Raw genomic sequence first — 15,705 nt, 5'->3', positions numbered from 1 at the left:
ATATAATTGTATACCTTATTGTCTTGCTCAAGTTTTCTCAAAGGAGACATTTTTATCGTTCACAATGAACTGGATGATGGTTGGATGTGGGTAACCAATGTTCGGACCGAAGAACAGGGCCTTATCGTGGATGATCTTGTTGAGGAGGTGGTAAGTGTCTTTGAGCTTTTGTCCTTTAAAAGCGTATTATAAAACATTTCCGCAAACATCTTTTGGATTTGCACATTAATTGAAAATTGTATTTTCAGGGACGAGAGGAGGATCCCCATGAGGGAAAAATGTAAGTATATATAGTATAAGACCAGTATATCTTTTAGTTTTGCATGCGTGTCACTTCTGCCCCGTTAGTTTTAGTTAGTTCATTGTTCCATAGCAGAAGAAACATCTGTCAGAATCAGGGAGAAACGCTGCACTGAATATGAGTGTTTGAGCCTCAGGCTGTTGATCTGATCAGAGAGCAGCTTTGATAGAGGTGGCTTGATCCCTTGTGCTGTGACCGTAGTAGGCTGCTCTGACTCAGACTTGACTCACAGGGCCTCGGGGTGCTGCCCTTTCTGCCCCGCTAACTTATGTCTCATTTCCTGTTTCCTCTTGTTTTTCTTTTTCTGTCTTCATAGCTGGTACCACAGGAAGATCAGCAAACAGGAGGCGTACAACCTGCTAATGACAGGTACATGAGTGCGGCAAAACCACTGCCTATAACATGTTTTTGTATTGAACATAAAAAAAAAAAACCTTGACTGTAATACCAGGTGATGTGCTACAACCACAGCAATGCATTTTACGAATGAAATTTTGACATCATTAAAGTAATATTTCTCTTCTAGTTGAAAATAAAAATTATTCATGAACGCCTGTTTCATACAATGGAAAAAAAAAATGCATAAATAAAAATGTTAAAAAAGATAATTACGACTTTTCATTTAACTTTAAAACAAAAATTGTAAATTGAATTTACATCACACAACTCTGTTCACATCACTTTTAATATTTTGTTTAGTTTCCGGCACTGAATAAAAACGTAATTGTGATTTTTATTTCACAATTCTGAGTTGTTTCCTCAATGTAAATTCATAGTTGTGCAATATAAACTTTTGTGAGAAAAAACTCTGAATTATAAGAGAAATTGCAATTACATTTTTAAATTCTGCCCTATTCTGTGGCAGAAAGAGGTTTCTATAATTATATAGAAATAAGCATTTACAATTAAATATTTTATATATATATATAATATTTAATTGTAAATGCTTATTTCCCCTATATTTAGATGACCTTTGCCATCATCTAACACTCAGTCAAAGTTAATCTTTAATTTTTAGTAAAGTTAATCTTTAGCAAATGTCAAAGTGACTATCCATTCATCATAGATTAGTCTTTTATCTGTTATTAGCCAAAATAATGATCTGTCTCTCATTGTATTTACTCCCTCATGTCGTAGATAGATTTTTGGGAGGAAAAGACTAAATGACTTAACTTCTAATTTTGGCTTAACTACTTCTTTAAATCATAAAAGTGAACATGTATTAAGCACTTTTGATTTATGAAGGCATTAAAGACTTCATTATACAGCATTATCTGAATCATTTGTCATTTTTGGCTGCACAAACTTTGAATACTTTTTTTCTTGCAAACCTAAGATGGGAAATTCATTAAAGATAACTGGATTATAATGGAGTACAACAGAAGCTGTCATTATTTTCAAAACTGCCATTTAAATCTATTTAAAAGCACTTCTAATATGCTGTGTCTCCTCTGTCCAGTTGGTCAGGTCTGCAGCTTTCTGGTCAGGCCGTCGGACAACACACCAGGCGACTACTCCCTCTTCTTTCGTACCAATGAGAACATCCAAAGGTTCAAGATTAGCCCCACTCCCAACAACCAGTACATGATGGGAGGGCGGTACTATAACAGGTAGGACAGCAGACATGTGTCTTGTCAATACCTAAAAGCATCATGTGGGGTCTGGCTGAAAATGGACTCTGGTACCTCATATCCTCGTCTCAAACACCTATTTGCCTTCCCATCATATAATTAAATTAGGGCTGACAGTTTAACGTGTTAACTTAATTGATTAGCTATGAAAAAATAAAGCGATTCAAATATTTTAATGCAGTTAATGCACTGGCCCCGCCCCCAAACCTGTACATCTAAAATTCAAGATATTGGGGTAAAAAATGCCCCTGTATGAGTTTTTGTCTTATATTAATATAATTTGATAAGTGATATCACACAAGCAGCGAGAGTAAAGCTGTTTTTTACGATCACACTTTTCACGATCGAACACGAGTGTAAATGTCATTTTATACTACAGTTCAGTAAATAAGAAGTTAATATTGTGTTATATTTTAAACTCAATATTGTCTGTTTTTGTTCAGTTTCGCCGACAAAAATATTACCTATAAAGCCACTGTTGTGCATCTCCAAGAAGCACTAGCTGTTTCCATTCGCCTATTTCTATGCACATTTTGGATTATCGCATAAAAATCACTGGATGGAAATGCCAAGATGCACATAAGTTCAAAAAAATTTTCATAAAAAACGTATGTGCACAACCAAGTAGGATACACTTTTTATCCGATAAGATAACATTTGCATAAACTACGATGGAAGCGTATTTACCGAATAAATTCCATTGCGCATTGAAAAAATCATGTGACTTTGTGCTATGAGACGGGATAACTTGACTCACCAGTGGATCAATCTCGTTCACAGCATCTATATGTTGTTTTGGTCATTCTGAAATGCCTGAGGAAAGTCTGTCATCAAAGTATTTCTGTATAATTACGGTCTTACATGACTGCGTTCCCAAACAGCAGGCATCCTCCTCTAAAAGCAATGACTGCATTTATTGTGTTATGTCTGCTCTCTCTGAAGCACAAGTAATTTATTACGAAAATTATTGTATTCAGTGGCTTTTCCTAGTTTTCTTAGAGATATTTAGTGCCAGTTTATCAGGAAGTGATGATTTTGGTCTCTTTGTCTCGTTGGATGGAAACAGTGCTTTATTCGCAAATATTTTATGCAATATTCCAGTTTTGCGCATAAGTTAAAATTACATGGAAACAAAACTACTTTCTAAATGAATCCTCATATTGAACGAATCGTTTGAACCAGTGATTCAATAGTTTATACATAATGTAAATCGTTTAATTCCTGAATGAATCAGCCGTTTAAGCGAATTGACACATAAAGACATCGCCACCTGCTAGTAGTTTTAGTTTTTTCTTTAGAGTATCTAATCTAATACTAATGATTAAAGGTGCATTAGTAATATTTTGCCTTAACTGAAATGATGCATTTTAATTTGACTATAATTTGAAGTTTTATAATATTGAAGTAAAACATTAGAATTTAGTTTTTCAGCTATTTTGACAGCCCTACTGACAGCCTGACAAATAAAATAGAATACTTTATTGCCATAACAACATAGCTGTCTGGACATTTTCCTAGTGAGCTCTCCAACAACAATAACATAACATGCACATAACCGACATAAATATCAGCAAAACCAGAAACATAAGAATAACATGCAAAACAGTGAGCAGAAAAACTCCATGTAATTGTATAATGGCACTAACTTGGATTCCATAATCAGAATAGCATTAATAACTTTATCTGCTATGTAGTGCTAAGCAGTGTTTGTAAATTGCACAATGATGGATAAGTAATGATTATGCTTTTTTTTTATTTATATACAATTGTTATCACTGATTTGGTTGTAAAGATTTCAGATGACTCCAGATTTGCTTCACAACTGTATATAAATGAACACAGAAGTGTTTGATTATTACATACGGAGATGAATAATTTATAAATGCACAAATTAAAATTTCATTCATTTGCCTGCAAACACCATTTTTCCTCGGTCTACAAATGACTAAACCGATTTCAGTCAAATACTCCAAAAGTATGCCCGTCCAAATATTTTTGCTTCCTGATGCTGAACAAAGCATTTTAGAGATTAAACCCTGTCCCATATATTATGCCGCAGAGCTGATTTAATTAAAATGTAACACTATGTAATTTTGCACATAGTAATAAACCACATGGCTTTACATTCAGCTGCTCTCTAATTAAACCAAACTTTTCCTGGCAGTGTTGACGATATTATCGAGCGTTACCGAAAAGAGCAGATCGTGGAGGGCTACACTCTGAAAGATCCCGTCTCAGTCCAGGTAAGTGAAAGGTCATTCCAATCAGCTCCGATATCGCTGAAGAACATCTCAATAAATAGCATACTACTGCGTTCTTTTTGCTGTTTAGCAGAAAGAGCAAGTCCTCTCTGACTTGGTCGACGGCAGAGAAATCTATAACACTATTCGACGGAAAACAAAAGATGCTTTCTACAAAAACATTGTCAAGAAAGGATATCTTCTCTTCAACAAAGGTACGGCAGGCTACTTTTTATGCATCTAACTGCTTCCATTGACATTTTACTGGTTATCAGCATAAAAGACTGTTTGACACATACACGTAACATTTGTATTCAGTGCTCAGTCATTCTCAGTGGGACGGGAGGATGTGGGTAATTTGTAGCACATAAGCCCCATGTGAGGGTGGTTTTGTCAAGCCTTGACAGTCTTTGATCACCTGTGAAACGCACAGGAAGACTCTTCACAGAAAGCTCAGGATCAGCTACGCAGAACAAAAAGCAAAACGTTTACCTGAACACAGAGCTGTCCAGTTCAATGACAGTGGCTTTGCTTAGTAAGAGATCTGGCGCTCTGTGGGATGTGCTCAATGATCATAGGCCATGAATCTGAATTAGTTCTGACATCCTGTCTGGTTAGTATTCAGCTGTTTGTATTTAATATTCAGGTGGTTTAATGTGGGCTAAAATCATTATATCTCAAATCCTGGCTGCGTTATAATACAGGCTCCCTGTATTCAAATAAAAATGTTCTCTTAAAAATCGGTGATCTGAATACATGAGGTGTTCTGCAAGTCTGTTAGTTAAGGCATTGTAGTCGATATGTAGTGTATCTACCTCAGCGTTGTGCATTATAAAATGAATTTCTTATAGGGTGTTCTCCCATGGTTTGGCTCCCTTAAAATTAATTTTCTAAACCGTTCAAGTTAAGTAAATGTGAGACCGAAGCATTTTACTAACATTTTCACTTGTGCCTCCACAGGTAAGGGTAAGCGCTGGAAGCATTTGTACTTCATCCTGGAGGGCAACGACGCTCAGCTCATTTACTTTGAGAGTGAGAAGCGAGCCACCAAACCCAAAGGACTAATCGATCTGAGCGTGTGCTCTGTGTATGGAGTACACGACAGTCTGTTTGGCAGGTAGGCAGTTGTATAGCTTAAGTGTCCACAGTGTTTGGGCCCAGTTAACAAAGCAGCAATATTGATGTACATATTTTATGTTAATCCTATTTTTATGTCCAGGCCAAACTGTTTCCAGATTGTGATTCAGCACTTTAGCGAGGAGCAGTACATTTTCTACTTTGCTGGGGAGACACCTGAGCAGGCACAGGTCCTACATCACTTCTATACATATATATATATATATATATATATATATATATATATATATATATATATATATATATATATATATATATATATATATATATATATATATATATATATATATAACGTTAAAAATATAAGTCCCATAAAAGTACAAATACATTTATTTTTTTACGTTTAAAATAAATATTTGTCTATTTGAACTTATTTTAAAATGTAATTTATTCCTGTGATGGCAAAGCTGAATTGTTTCAGTCATTATTCCAGTCTTCAGTGTCACATGATCCTTCTGATTTGGTGCACTAGTAACAATTCTTATTATTAACAATGTTGAAAACAGTTGTGCCGTTTAATATTTTTGTGGAAAGCTTGATACAACTTTGCAGGCTTATTTGATGAAAAGAGAGTCCAGAAGAACCGCATTTATTTGAAATAAAAATTTGGTGGGAGCGAATACAACTTTTGATTTCTGCATGTTGGAACCAAGCCTGTGTAAAAGTGATAAATGACTGCATTCACAGGACTGGATGAAATGCCTGCAGACGTTCTGCAATAACCTTAGGAAACCCTTGCAGACCACATTCAACAAGCGCTTGCGTCAGGTGAGAGAGAAGTCTCACTGTTTTTATTCATGTTAGCTTCTGTTGCTTTAATCATGAGTTAAGGTGTTCAGATGACTCTGAGTGTGCCGTCAGAGAGCGGGCCACAGCTGAGCTGTCTGGATGCTGCTGAGTAGCGTGATGAAAACCTCTTTCAGAGCACCTGATCCCAGACACGCAAATCTAAAAAGAACCTCGTCATCTGAATTACCACAGGCATATTTTTGGAAAAAGATGTCCGCATGTCATCTGCTGCTGACATCTCATCACTTATTCATTACAGAGCACGGAAAAATCTAACATTTGCGTGTCGTTCTCTGGCCTTAGGTTAGCAGTTTAGTCCTGTATGTGGAGGAGGCCCACAAACTTCCCATCAAACACTTCACCAACCCCTATTGCACCATCTCATTGAACAACGTGCAGGTGGCGAAGACTCATCCTAGAGAGGGACAGAACCCGGTGTTCACCGAGGAGTTCATCTTTGAGTGAGTACATTGGGACTCTCTAGACTCGTGTAGAGGCTTTGAAAGTGATGCTCGATTAAGGTTCTGATTCCCATTCCTCTCTCGCAGTGACTTGTCGAGCGACATCAACAGATTTGAAATAAGCCTAAGCAACAAGACCAAGAAGAGCAAAGAAAGTGACATCTGTGAGTATCATCGCCTGTTCATTACCATATAATTATTGCATTCGATTTGTTTATACCTCACACCGGGTTCATAAATGAACACTCAGCAAGCATTGTATCAATAAAAATGCACTTTGGCAGACAAATGAAATTAGAAACTGACCAGTTTAACTGAAAAAAAATATAAAGTAATAATTGTTTAAAATATAAGATATAAGAATAATATGTAAGAATGATTGTCTGACTACAAGTTAACAACTCTTGGTGTAAACCACTCAAAAATAAAACATACTTCTAAATAAAATAAAAAATGTATCCAGTAAGACCTACAGTATGTGTAGCGGATGTGGCAAAAGATTAATTTTGTATCCTGACCTTTTAAAGGAGTAAACCATGATCGTCTGATGACATCATTTGTGGCATACTGTCATTTACCACACAAAACAATTTTGTTCTTTTTTTATTTTTGTTGTTGTTACAATAATGCACATACAAAGTCAAGGGTATTAAGCTGTACATTTAGACAAATGTTTAGTTGTGTTATTACCATAACTTCTGTTAGTGGAGCTTTTAATCAATATTCATCCTTATTATTTATATGAGCACTATCGTTTAAATGTTTAGGGTCAGAAAGATTTTTTTTTATGTATTTGAAAGTAGAATCTTATGGTCAACAAGGCAGCATTTGTTTGAGAACAGTAATATTGTGAGATAGGTTTAATAATAACTAGTTTGTATTTAAATATATTTCAAAATGAAGTTTATTCCTGATAAGCTGATTTCTTTTAGCAGCCATTACTCCAGTTTTCAGTGTCGGAAATTATAAAAAAAAAATGCTGATTTAGTGTTAAAGAGACATTTATTACTATTAAATGAACACCCCACATCACGAAAAAAAAAAAAAAAAAACATACTCCATTTATTGAATATAATTTTGATATTTATGGCCTGGCACTATGCATTTTAAATGTTACTGTAACTTGATTTAAGTGTTTTTTGTTTTTTTTCTGTGGTAATCAGCAGTATATTAAAGGTGCTCCATAGAGATCAATTTCATTCCTTTAACCTCCCCTATGCTCTTTTTCCTTGCACAAGTGCGCCCTCTGCTGGCACTAGACTTCAGCTCTTCTCTAATTAGTTTCTCTTCTGTATTGTCTCAGTGTTCATGCGTTGCCAGCTGAGCAGGCTGCAGAGGGGCCAGATGATCGATGAGTGGTTTCCTCTGAGCTCCTATGTGCCGCTGAAGGGAATTGAGCCAGGCTCACTGCGCATAAGAGTGCGATATTCAATGGAGAAGATCATGTCTGAGGAAGAGTACAGTGAATTCAAAGAGGTAAACATACACGTGGTCATATTTTACACTTTGAACAAAAAGATTTTTGGTTGGATCTATTACTTGTGTGGCCTTGAACACTTACCCTTTTGACAAAAGTAGATTTTTCTGACATGCTCTCTCTGTCCATCCCCAGCTCATCCTGCAGAGAGACTATCATGTGATCTACGCGTTGGCTCACGTGTGTGGCCAGGACCGCACCCTGCTGGCCAGCATCCTGCTCCGTATCTTGAGACACGAGCGAGCCGAAGCTCCGTTACTGAGGATGTTGAATGACAGAGAAATTAATATGGAGGGTAAGGCTCTCTCTTGGTATTATTCACAGTTCAGGATTCATCAGCAAACAGATGTCAGCGCTACACTGAGGCTAGGCAGCTTCCCTCAGGCTTGTTCATTATGTTTTAGCTACAGAACAAAGCTTTGACAGTTTTGTTTGTGCTTTTTATGCAGTCCCACTTTTCAAGCAATGACTAGTTGTTTAGTAATGAGACATCATCATGAAAATGCGCAGTGTGTTCAGAGAAGAGCTGTCACGAAACCAGTATTAGTAGAATTGACTCAATTTGGTATGTGGATGAATTTACAAACTCAATCAGGATGAAAGTACGGCTCATGAATATTAATTAGATTGTGACTTGAGTGTGCAGGAAGAGTTTTTTTTTTTTTTAGACGTCAAAAAAAGAAAAAAAAAATTGAAAGTCATGTATAATATTACAAAGATTTATATTTCAAATTTCGATTCAGCAGTGAATCCTAAAAAATACAAGTTATAGTATAGCAAAATATATAATAAAAGGGTTTTTTACCCAAATACCGAAAAAATGAACACATACCAAAAAACATGGCAAAAAACAACATATATATAACATAGACATATAGACATACAACAGTCACCAAGTACAACTAATACCGCATTTTTGAGTATTTAGAATTCAATCAGTTTGTGCCATACAAATCTCTGTTAAAGAATTACATATTTGACAGTTTATTTATAAAGAGTCAAAAACTATTTAAGAGTACTTTTTTTCCCCTATTTTGGGGCCTTCTCTCTCTCTCTCTCTCTCTCTCTCTCTCTCTCTCTCTCTCTCTCTCTCTCTCTCTCTCTCTCTCTCTCTCTCTCTCTCTATATATATATATATATATATATATATATATATATAGCATATCATCACTATACATTGCAGTCTCAATCAGGAGAAAGAGAAGAAAAAAGAAAACCTTAGTTAACCAATTAAATCTCTTCTTTTCAACCACTTCCTCAACCAGTATTATGACATTTTAGTAGATTGTTGTCTTAAGAAAAAATATTTCTTATACAGCAAATCGGCATATAAGAATGATTTCTGAAGAAAAAAATGAATAAAAAAAGCTGTTTTATGATTTTTATTAAAATGATGTGAGCCCTTAGGGAGGTTTATATATATATATATATATATATATATATATATATAATATATAAAATTAAAAAACCTTACCAGACAGACCCTTTTGAATGATAGTGTAATTATAATCGAGAATTTTAGTTACCCTTTTATTTTAAGGTGTCCTTTAAATTACATTTTTTATTTAATTTATTTTTTATTGCCCATTGTTTATCATGAACATCCTTCCAATGTGGTTTCTTGTTTTGGTGTTGCAGATGAAGCTACGACGCTGTTTCGGGCCACAACTCTGGCCAGTACTTTGATGGAGCAGTACATGAAGGCCACAGCCACCCCTTTCGTCCATCACGCCCTCAAAGACACCATACTGAAGATCATGGAGAGCAAGCAGTCCTGTGAGGTAGTGGAACCAAATCGAGCGATGTTGTTAACATCTGTTAACATCAGGCTCCACTGTGCCTCGGATCTGTAAATGTTCTGATGTGTTGTGTTTAGTGTTTCTGCGCCAAATCCATCATCATGATGTTCTCTCTAAAGCCTTGGGCAGATTGGCTTTTGTCGGGTTTCTGTTGAATAGTGAATAAACTGAACTGGCAGTCAGAATCCTTTTCCCTCATGTGGCGTGTTCTCTGGTCTCCCTCCGTAGCTGAACCCGTCTAAACTGGAGAAGAATGAGGATGTTAACCTGAATCTAGCTCACTTACTCAACATCCTGTCGGAGCTGGTGGAGAAGATATTTATGGCTGCTGAGATCTTGCCCCCGTAAGCGTGATAGCACACCACCATATCAGCTTTACTGCTCTGTAGTACAACCTTACAAATGTAGAAACCTTAGAAACCACACTAACTATATACCAATCCTTATTTTGCCATGACATCACAAGTGTCATTCCAATGTTTATATACAGTACGAGTGCAGAAAGGTATTGCTTTAAAGCAGCTTTATATTAATTGTATTTTGATTATTTTTGGGGGTAAATATTGTATATTTCTAGGTCAACCTTTGGTATTTAACTGTTAGATTTTCACTTATTCTTATCATCATATTCCTATCATCTAGTGCTCTTTTAGAAGGACAGTGCAAGAATATTACAAAGATTTAACCTTTAAAGAGCACTATTTCTTAAATTAAAATTTCCTTAAATATAAAAATGATCAAATGTTTGGGTTTGTATCCCCCCGATCAAATGTCGGGGGGATTTTCATATGTTTTGAGAGAAGCCTATTATGCTTTATATAAGGCTGAGTTTATTTGATCAAAAATACAGTTAAAAACTGTGATTTTGTGAAATGTCATTAAAATTTAAAATTACTATTTCCGCTTCAATATATCTTAATGTAGTTTATTCCTGTTATGGCACAGCTATATTTTCAGAAGTCATAACTCAAGTATTACTCCAGTCGGTGCTACATGATCGATTTTTATATGCTGATTTGGAGCTCAAATGACATTTCTTATATAATTTCTTTTTTTTTGCATTTATTTGAAATAGAAATCTTGTGTACTGTAACTTCCATATCTTTCCTGACACTTCTGTTAAAATTAGTACTTGAATATTATTATGTTTTTGTTTTATTTTAGGAATATATTTGTAACATTAGATTCTTATTGGTCATCAGCCATAACAAAACAATATCAGCTTAACAGAATAGTTATCAGAAAATAATTATTAGCTTGTCATAAAGACCAATGCATCCCCACTATATTAACTTCCTGTCCATCTTGTGCTGAATTAATTATACACTTCTTTATAATACAACGCTGTTTATACAGCCTTAGAATTCATAGTTTGTCTGTTTCCTCCTTGTCTAAGGACCCTGAGGTACATTTATGGCTGTCTTCAGAAGTCTGTGCAAAAGAAATGGCCTACCAACACTACAATGAGAACCCGAGTTGTGAGGTAACACATTGTCAAGCTATATTTGCATGTGTTTATGTTAAGAGCAACATCTTGCAAAGTGTCAAGACGTGTTTGTGTCTGTCCTCCAGTGGTTTTGTCTTCCTAAGGCTCATCTGCCCTGCCATTCTCAACCCCAGAATGTTCAACATCATTGCTGGTGAGTGCACAGCTTGCACACGAGCTCTTTCAGAGGCAACATATTTAGGTCAAGTACCCACTCAAATATTTCATTCTGCACCTGTTAGAGCTTCAGTCTGATAGAAGAGCACTTAACGGTCCAAATGTGTAAAAGGCATAAACATGTCATAGTGAGCCAAAGTCAACTACCTTTCGTATTTTTATATGAAAGTGGATTTGTTGTACATTTTATATTTAGCTGGAATAAAATATATTTATAAAGGGTTTTAAAATTATTTCTAATAAAAATGTCAGATCATAAGAGCATAAAAATTGTATGAATAGTAATTTATTTTTAGTTAATTTTAATAAAACTGTAATTTAATTGGAACTCAATCTACATATATGTATGATAAATGCAAGACAAAACTAACTCTGCAGTAAACAGAGGAAAGAATGTGTTTGTCAAGTTGTAAAAGAAGTAAATTCTTAAGTATACTCCGCTATCTTCTGGACATCAGATTGAAGTATAAATAAAGGTGTTTAGAAATGTTTGAATTTATTAATGTTTATGTATTTTGAGATTTATTTTTTGTTCAAATTTTTTTCAGGACTTTAAGGAAGCATTAAATTGATCAATTTGATAAATTTTATTTATAAAATTCTATTTAAAAAAAAATGAGTTTTTAAATTTTCTATTCACCACAGAATTCTAAAAACTTCCTAGACTTCAAAGACTATAGATGTGAGCAAGTTAATTAACAACTGACTACATTACTAAACCACAACTAATGTGACATCATAAAAACAAAATGAAATGACCATTGGTACCTCAACTTGTTTAGTCTGATATTAACTGTAATGAAACTGTGTCTTGTCTTTGCAGACCCTCCATCCTCCACAGCAGGCCGGACACTTACCCTGGTAGCGAAGTCTGTGCAGAACTTGGCCAACCTGGTGGAATTCGGTGCTAAGGTGTTTGGATTTTCACGCTGTGTTAGAAAATGAGTTACGCTGAATAGATGTCAAAGCGTCGTGTGAATGCTAATGTTGAGATGCGTTTGTCGTGATGTGTTTGTTTTGCAGGAGCCCTACATGGAGGGGGTGAATCCTTTCATCAAGAACAACAAACAAAGGATGATCATGTTTCTGGATGAGCTGGGGGTAAACTGCCCTGTATCCATTTTTAAAGCAGCATGGGTTGCCTGCGGCTCAGTTTATGAGCTCTGTGTGTAGTAGCTTTCCTATAACATTCTCTCGGTGCTGTTTCTCCAGAACGTTCCTGATCTCCCGGAATCTACCGAGCACTTTAGGACTGATTTGCCCCGTGACCTTGCTGCCCTGCATGAGATCTGTGCTACTCATTCTGACGAACTCCGCACCCTCAGCAATGAGAGAGGAGCACAGCAGGTATGTGTCTCTCTTGTGACTGACATACATGCGCGCATGTATATATATTTTTATATTATTTTTTTATCTCAATCCAATAAAATATTTTAGAGCTCCTTTGGGCCACTTGGTTGAGAATCAGTTATATTTGAAGAAAAATGAACTCCAGAGACCCTGTGTTCTTTTCCGTTCTGGGTAACACTTTATTTTGATAGTCTACTTTAGACATTCTACTACCAGTAAGTTACTTTGAAACTAAATGTCACCTAGCAGTCACCCACACACCGTTATTGGTGCAAACATTAATGAAAAGGCCACCAGAGGATCAGAAAATGACTGTCGGCATCACAAGTGACCTTAAGAAAAAAAACCAAATGCATTTCCTTTGGCTTTGCTGTGCCATTTTTTAACCCAGCAGGTGAAGATGATAATGCAATCTTTCTGTTCTTCACAGCACGTGCTGAAAAAGCTGCTGGCCATCACTGAGCTCCTCCAGCAGAAACAGGCGCACTATGCCATGTCCAACAGCAACAGGTAGTTCCTCCTCCGTCATTTTGTCTGTCAGTTTGTCTCCGTCTCCATGGAGTAGCCAATGGGAACCCAGCATGCTCCACCCTCATCCCCATGCCAGCTCCCACCCTCCCCTTATCTTCCATCCTCCCTTTTCCTCCGCCTCATTGTCTGTGCCACGAGAACTATGCAAACTACCGCAGAAAACAAAACGGCTGGGCTCCCAAGTCCAACACCAATGACTTTATAATCACACGGTTTGACTGCTCTCCGTATCTTGGGTACATATCAATCTAACAGACGGGTCCAACGAATGACCCATCAAGTCGACAGAATGATGTTTTAAATACAGGTTGCCAAAGTGTATCTCTTCATCTGCTTGATCTGAAACTGAACTGACACAAGGCTGCAACGATTCTTCTCTCTAAACTGGATTATGAGCTAAAATGCGTTTTATACTGTAATTTGTTACTGATTTACATGGCTATGAATATGCAAAATGTGCTCAGACTAGTGTTCTTTGTCCTTTTCCCTGTTCTGTTTAGTTCGATTTGTGCTGTAGACTGGATTTTGTTTTTCTTTTTATCATCCTCAGAGAGTATGATTATTTTATATCAAAACAATAAATTCTCTTGCTGGAATCTCGAGTATATAATTTGAGGTAACCTGATTTGTTTTCCAATTTATTGTACAATATGTTTGATTGGTTCGGTCTTCCCTGAGACAAATTCAACGCCAGACACGTTCTCAGGAGAAAAGTTTAAGGTAAAAAAGAAAAATGTTTACAGCAGTAAAATTTATAGTAGTAAAGATTGTATCAGGAATGCATGCACTTATTAAACATGTTTTATAAAGTACTGACTGTCTCAGATCAGCTCGAGAAAACAGCTTTTGAAAATAACAAGACAGCTGTTGTGCTCCTATAAAAATATTCTAGTGTTTGTCTCTGTTTTCAGTTCTTGATTTTGAATAAAGGACCATTATTATGGTTATCAACAGCATCTGTGATGTGTCACTTGAGCATAACCCAGAACATCCCTTTAACCCCCGTTTGTCTGTAGAGATACTGGAAGACATCTGTTAAACGACCACTTAAAGGCTGAAAAATGTACAAGTGTTACAATACTCATTGAAGTTGCAGGCAGTTAATGCTCATCCTGTGGATTTTAACCTTTTAACTGTCACCCCCATTTTTGAACATAGACGTGGAAGTACACTATTCACACTTAAATTGTTATAAATCATAAACGCTTTTGAATACAGACCAAAGGTTGGTCTCTTTTTAAAGAAGACAATCTGCAGATTATTGCAGAAGTGAAATCATTTTTAAAAATGAAAGCATAAAAAAGTTATAGAAGTTTAAATTTACTGTAAATACGTTTATTATTTTATTTTTATTATATTTTATATAAAATAAATATTTAATAAAATATGTTTTAATCCAAAATTGCTATAAAATTAAAGCCATATGTCTAAATAAGTTGTGTTCCAAATTTGAAGTTGATATGAAAAAAATGTAGGTTCATATGCAATTTTGTTTAGGCGTTATACCACATAAAGCCACCGGGGGCCATTGAAACTCCATTGAATTTTTTGGATGCATTTGTTTGTCACAAATTTATCAATTTCTCTCTCAATATTATGTCTATCACAAAATAACCACCAAATATGGAATCTTGAGACTCAGACCTTTCCAACGATATGTATTTTGTCAAGATTATGAAAAGTTTTGATTCTAAAAGACCGTAATATATTTGGAATATGACCCCTCCCACTAAGGGGGAGGACCACGCTAAAAGATTTTAAAGTACGATTTCCATGGTAACGCAGTGTTCGATTTCAAAATGGTTTTCATAAGATGAATTTGGAGTATATAATCTTTCAAATGATATATGATTTATGATGATTACTAAAATATGTGATAGGGAAAAAGGAAGCGGAATAGATTTTTTGTAACAAAGGTCAGAACTCCAGTTATGATGTATATGTTTTGAGGTGCACTCTTTTTATAAATTAATCTTTTACTGTTACTTCATAATTTCTTAACAACAAAACGTGGTCAAATATCTATTTAGGAGTCTTAGACCTTTCCAACGATATATAGTTTGTCATGATTAGATTAGGATATAATTGTAATATATTGAAGTAAATTTAGGCGTCCCGTATACGGGACGGTGACATTTATCAGGTTAACTACCATTCAAAAGCTTGGGATCTGTAAGATTTTTAATAGCATTTTTGAAAGACATTAAGAAAAAATCATTACAATTTAAAATCTTCTATTTTTAAAAAGTTTATTATTTCTGCGATGACAAAGCTACATTTTCAGCATCATTAGTCTTCAGTGTCACATGATCCTTCAGAAATCATT

General features: G+C 35.5%; 1 protein-coding gene across 2 annotated transcripts in view; it reads left to right on the top strand.

The window, feature by feature from the left end:
• The window catches only part of LOC127957782 (ras GTPase-activating protein 1-like), a 42,759-nt gene extending 28,433 nt beyond the window's left edge, over nt 1–14,326 (top strand). Inside the window, exons 5-25 of one of the 2 annotated variants that reach the window (XM_052556453.1) lie at nt 33–150; nt 249–280; nt 618–670; nt 1,761–1,911; nt 4,097–4,175; nt 4,267–4,387; nt 5,133–5,289; nt 5,392–5,479; nt 5,997–6,077; nt 6,402–6,559; nt 6,647–6,723; nt 7,863–8,035; nt 8,172–8,331; nt 9,675–9,817; nt 10,064–10,179; nt 11,232–11,318; nt 11,408–11,475; nt 12,322–12,410; nt 12,522–12,599; nt 12,711–12,845; nt 13,279–14,326. In XM_052556453.1, the coding sequence (XP_052412413.1) occupies nt 33–150; nt 249–280; nt 618–670; nt 1,761–1,911; nt 4,097–4,175; nt 4,267–4,387; nt 5,133–5,289; nt 5,392–5,479; nt 5,997–6,077; nt 6,402–6,559; nt 6,647–6,723; nt 7,863–8,035; nt 8,172–8,331; nt 9,675–9,817; nt 10,064–10,179; nt 11,232–11,318; nt 11,408–11,475; nt 12,322–12,410; nt 12,522–12,599; nt 12,711–12,845; nt 13,279–13,362 (2,248 nt within the window). In that variant the 3' untranslated portion in view covers nt 13,363–14,326. Of the gene's footprint in view, nt 1–32; nt 151–248; nt 281–617; nt 671–1,760; nt 1,912–4,096; nt 4,176–4,263; nt 4,388–5,132; nt 5,290–5,391; nt 5,480–5,996; nt 6,078–6,401; nt 6,560–6,646; nt 6,724–7,862; nt 8,036–8,171; nt 8,332–9,674; nt 9,818–10,063; nt 10,180–11,231; nt 11,319–11,407; nt 11,476–12,321; nt 12,411–12,521; nt 12,600–12,710; nt 12,846–13,278 lie in introns of both variants that reach the window. The other variant, XM_052556452.1, reaches the window with a different exon arrangement.
• Nucleotides 14,327–15,705: the final 1,379 nt, after the last annotated feature.

The sequence above is a fragment of the Carassius gibelio genome, chromosome B5, assembly GCF_023724105.1.
Source record: "Carassius gibelio isolate Cgi1373 ecotype wild population from Czech Republic chromosome B5, carGib1.2-hapl.c, whole genome shotgun sequence".
Lineage (NCBI taxonomy): Eukaryota > Metazoa > Chordata > Actinopteri > Cypriniformes > Cyprinidae > Carassius > Carassius gibelio.
Note: the sequence above shows the minus strand (reverse complement) of the source record. Positions and strands in the feature narration are given on the sequence as shown.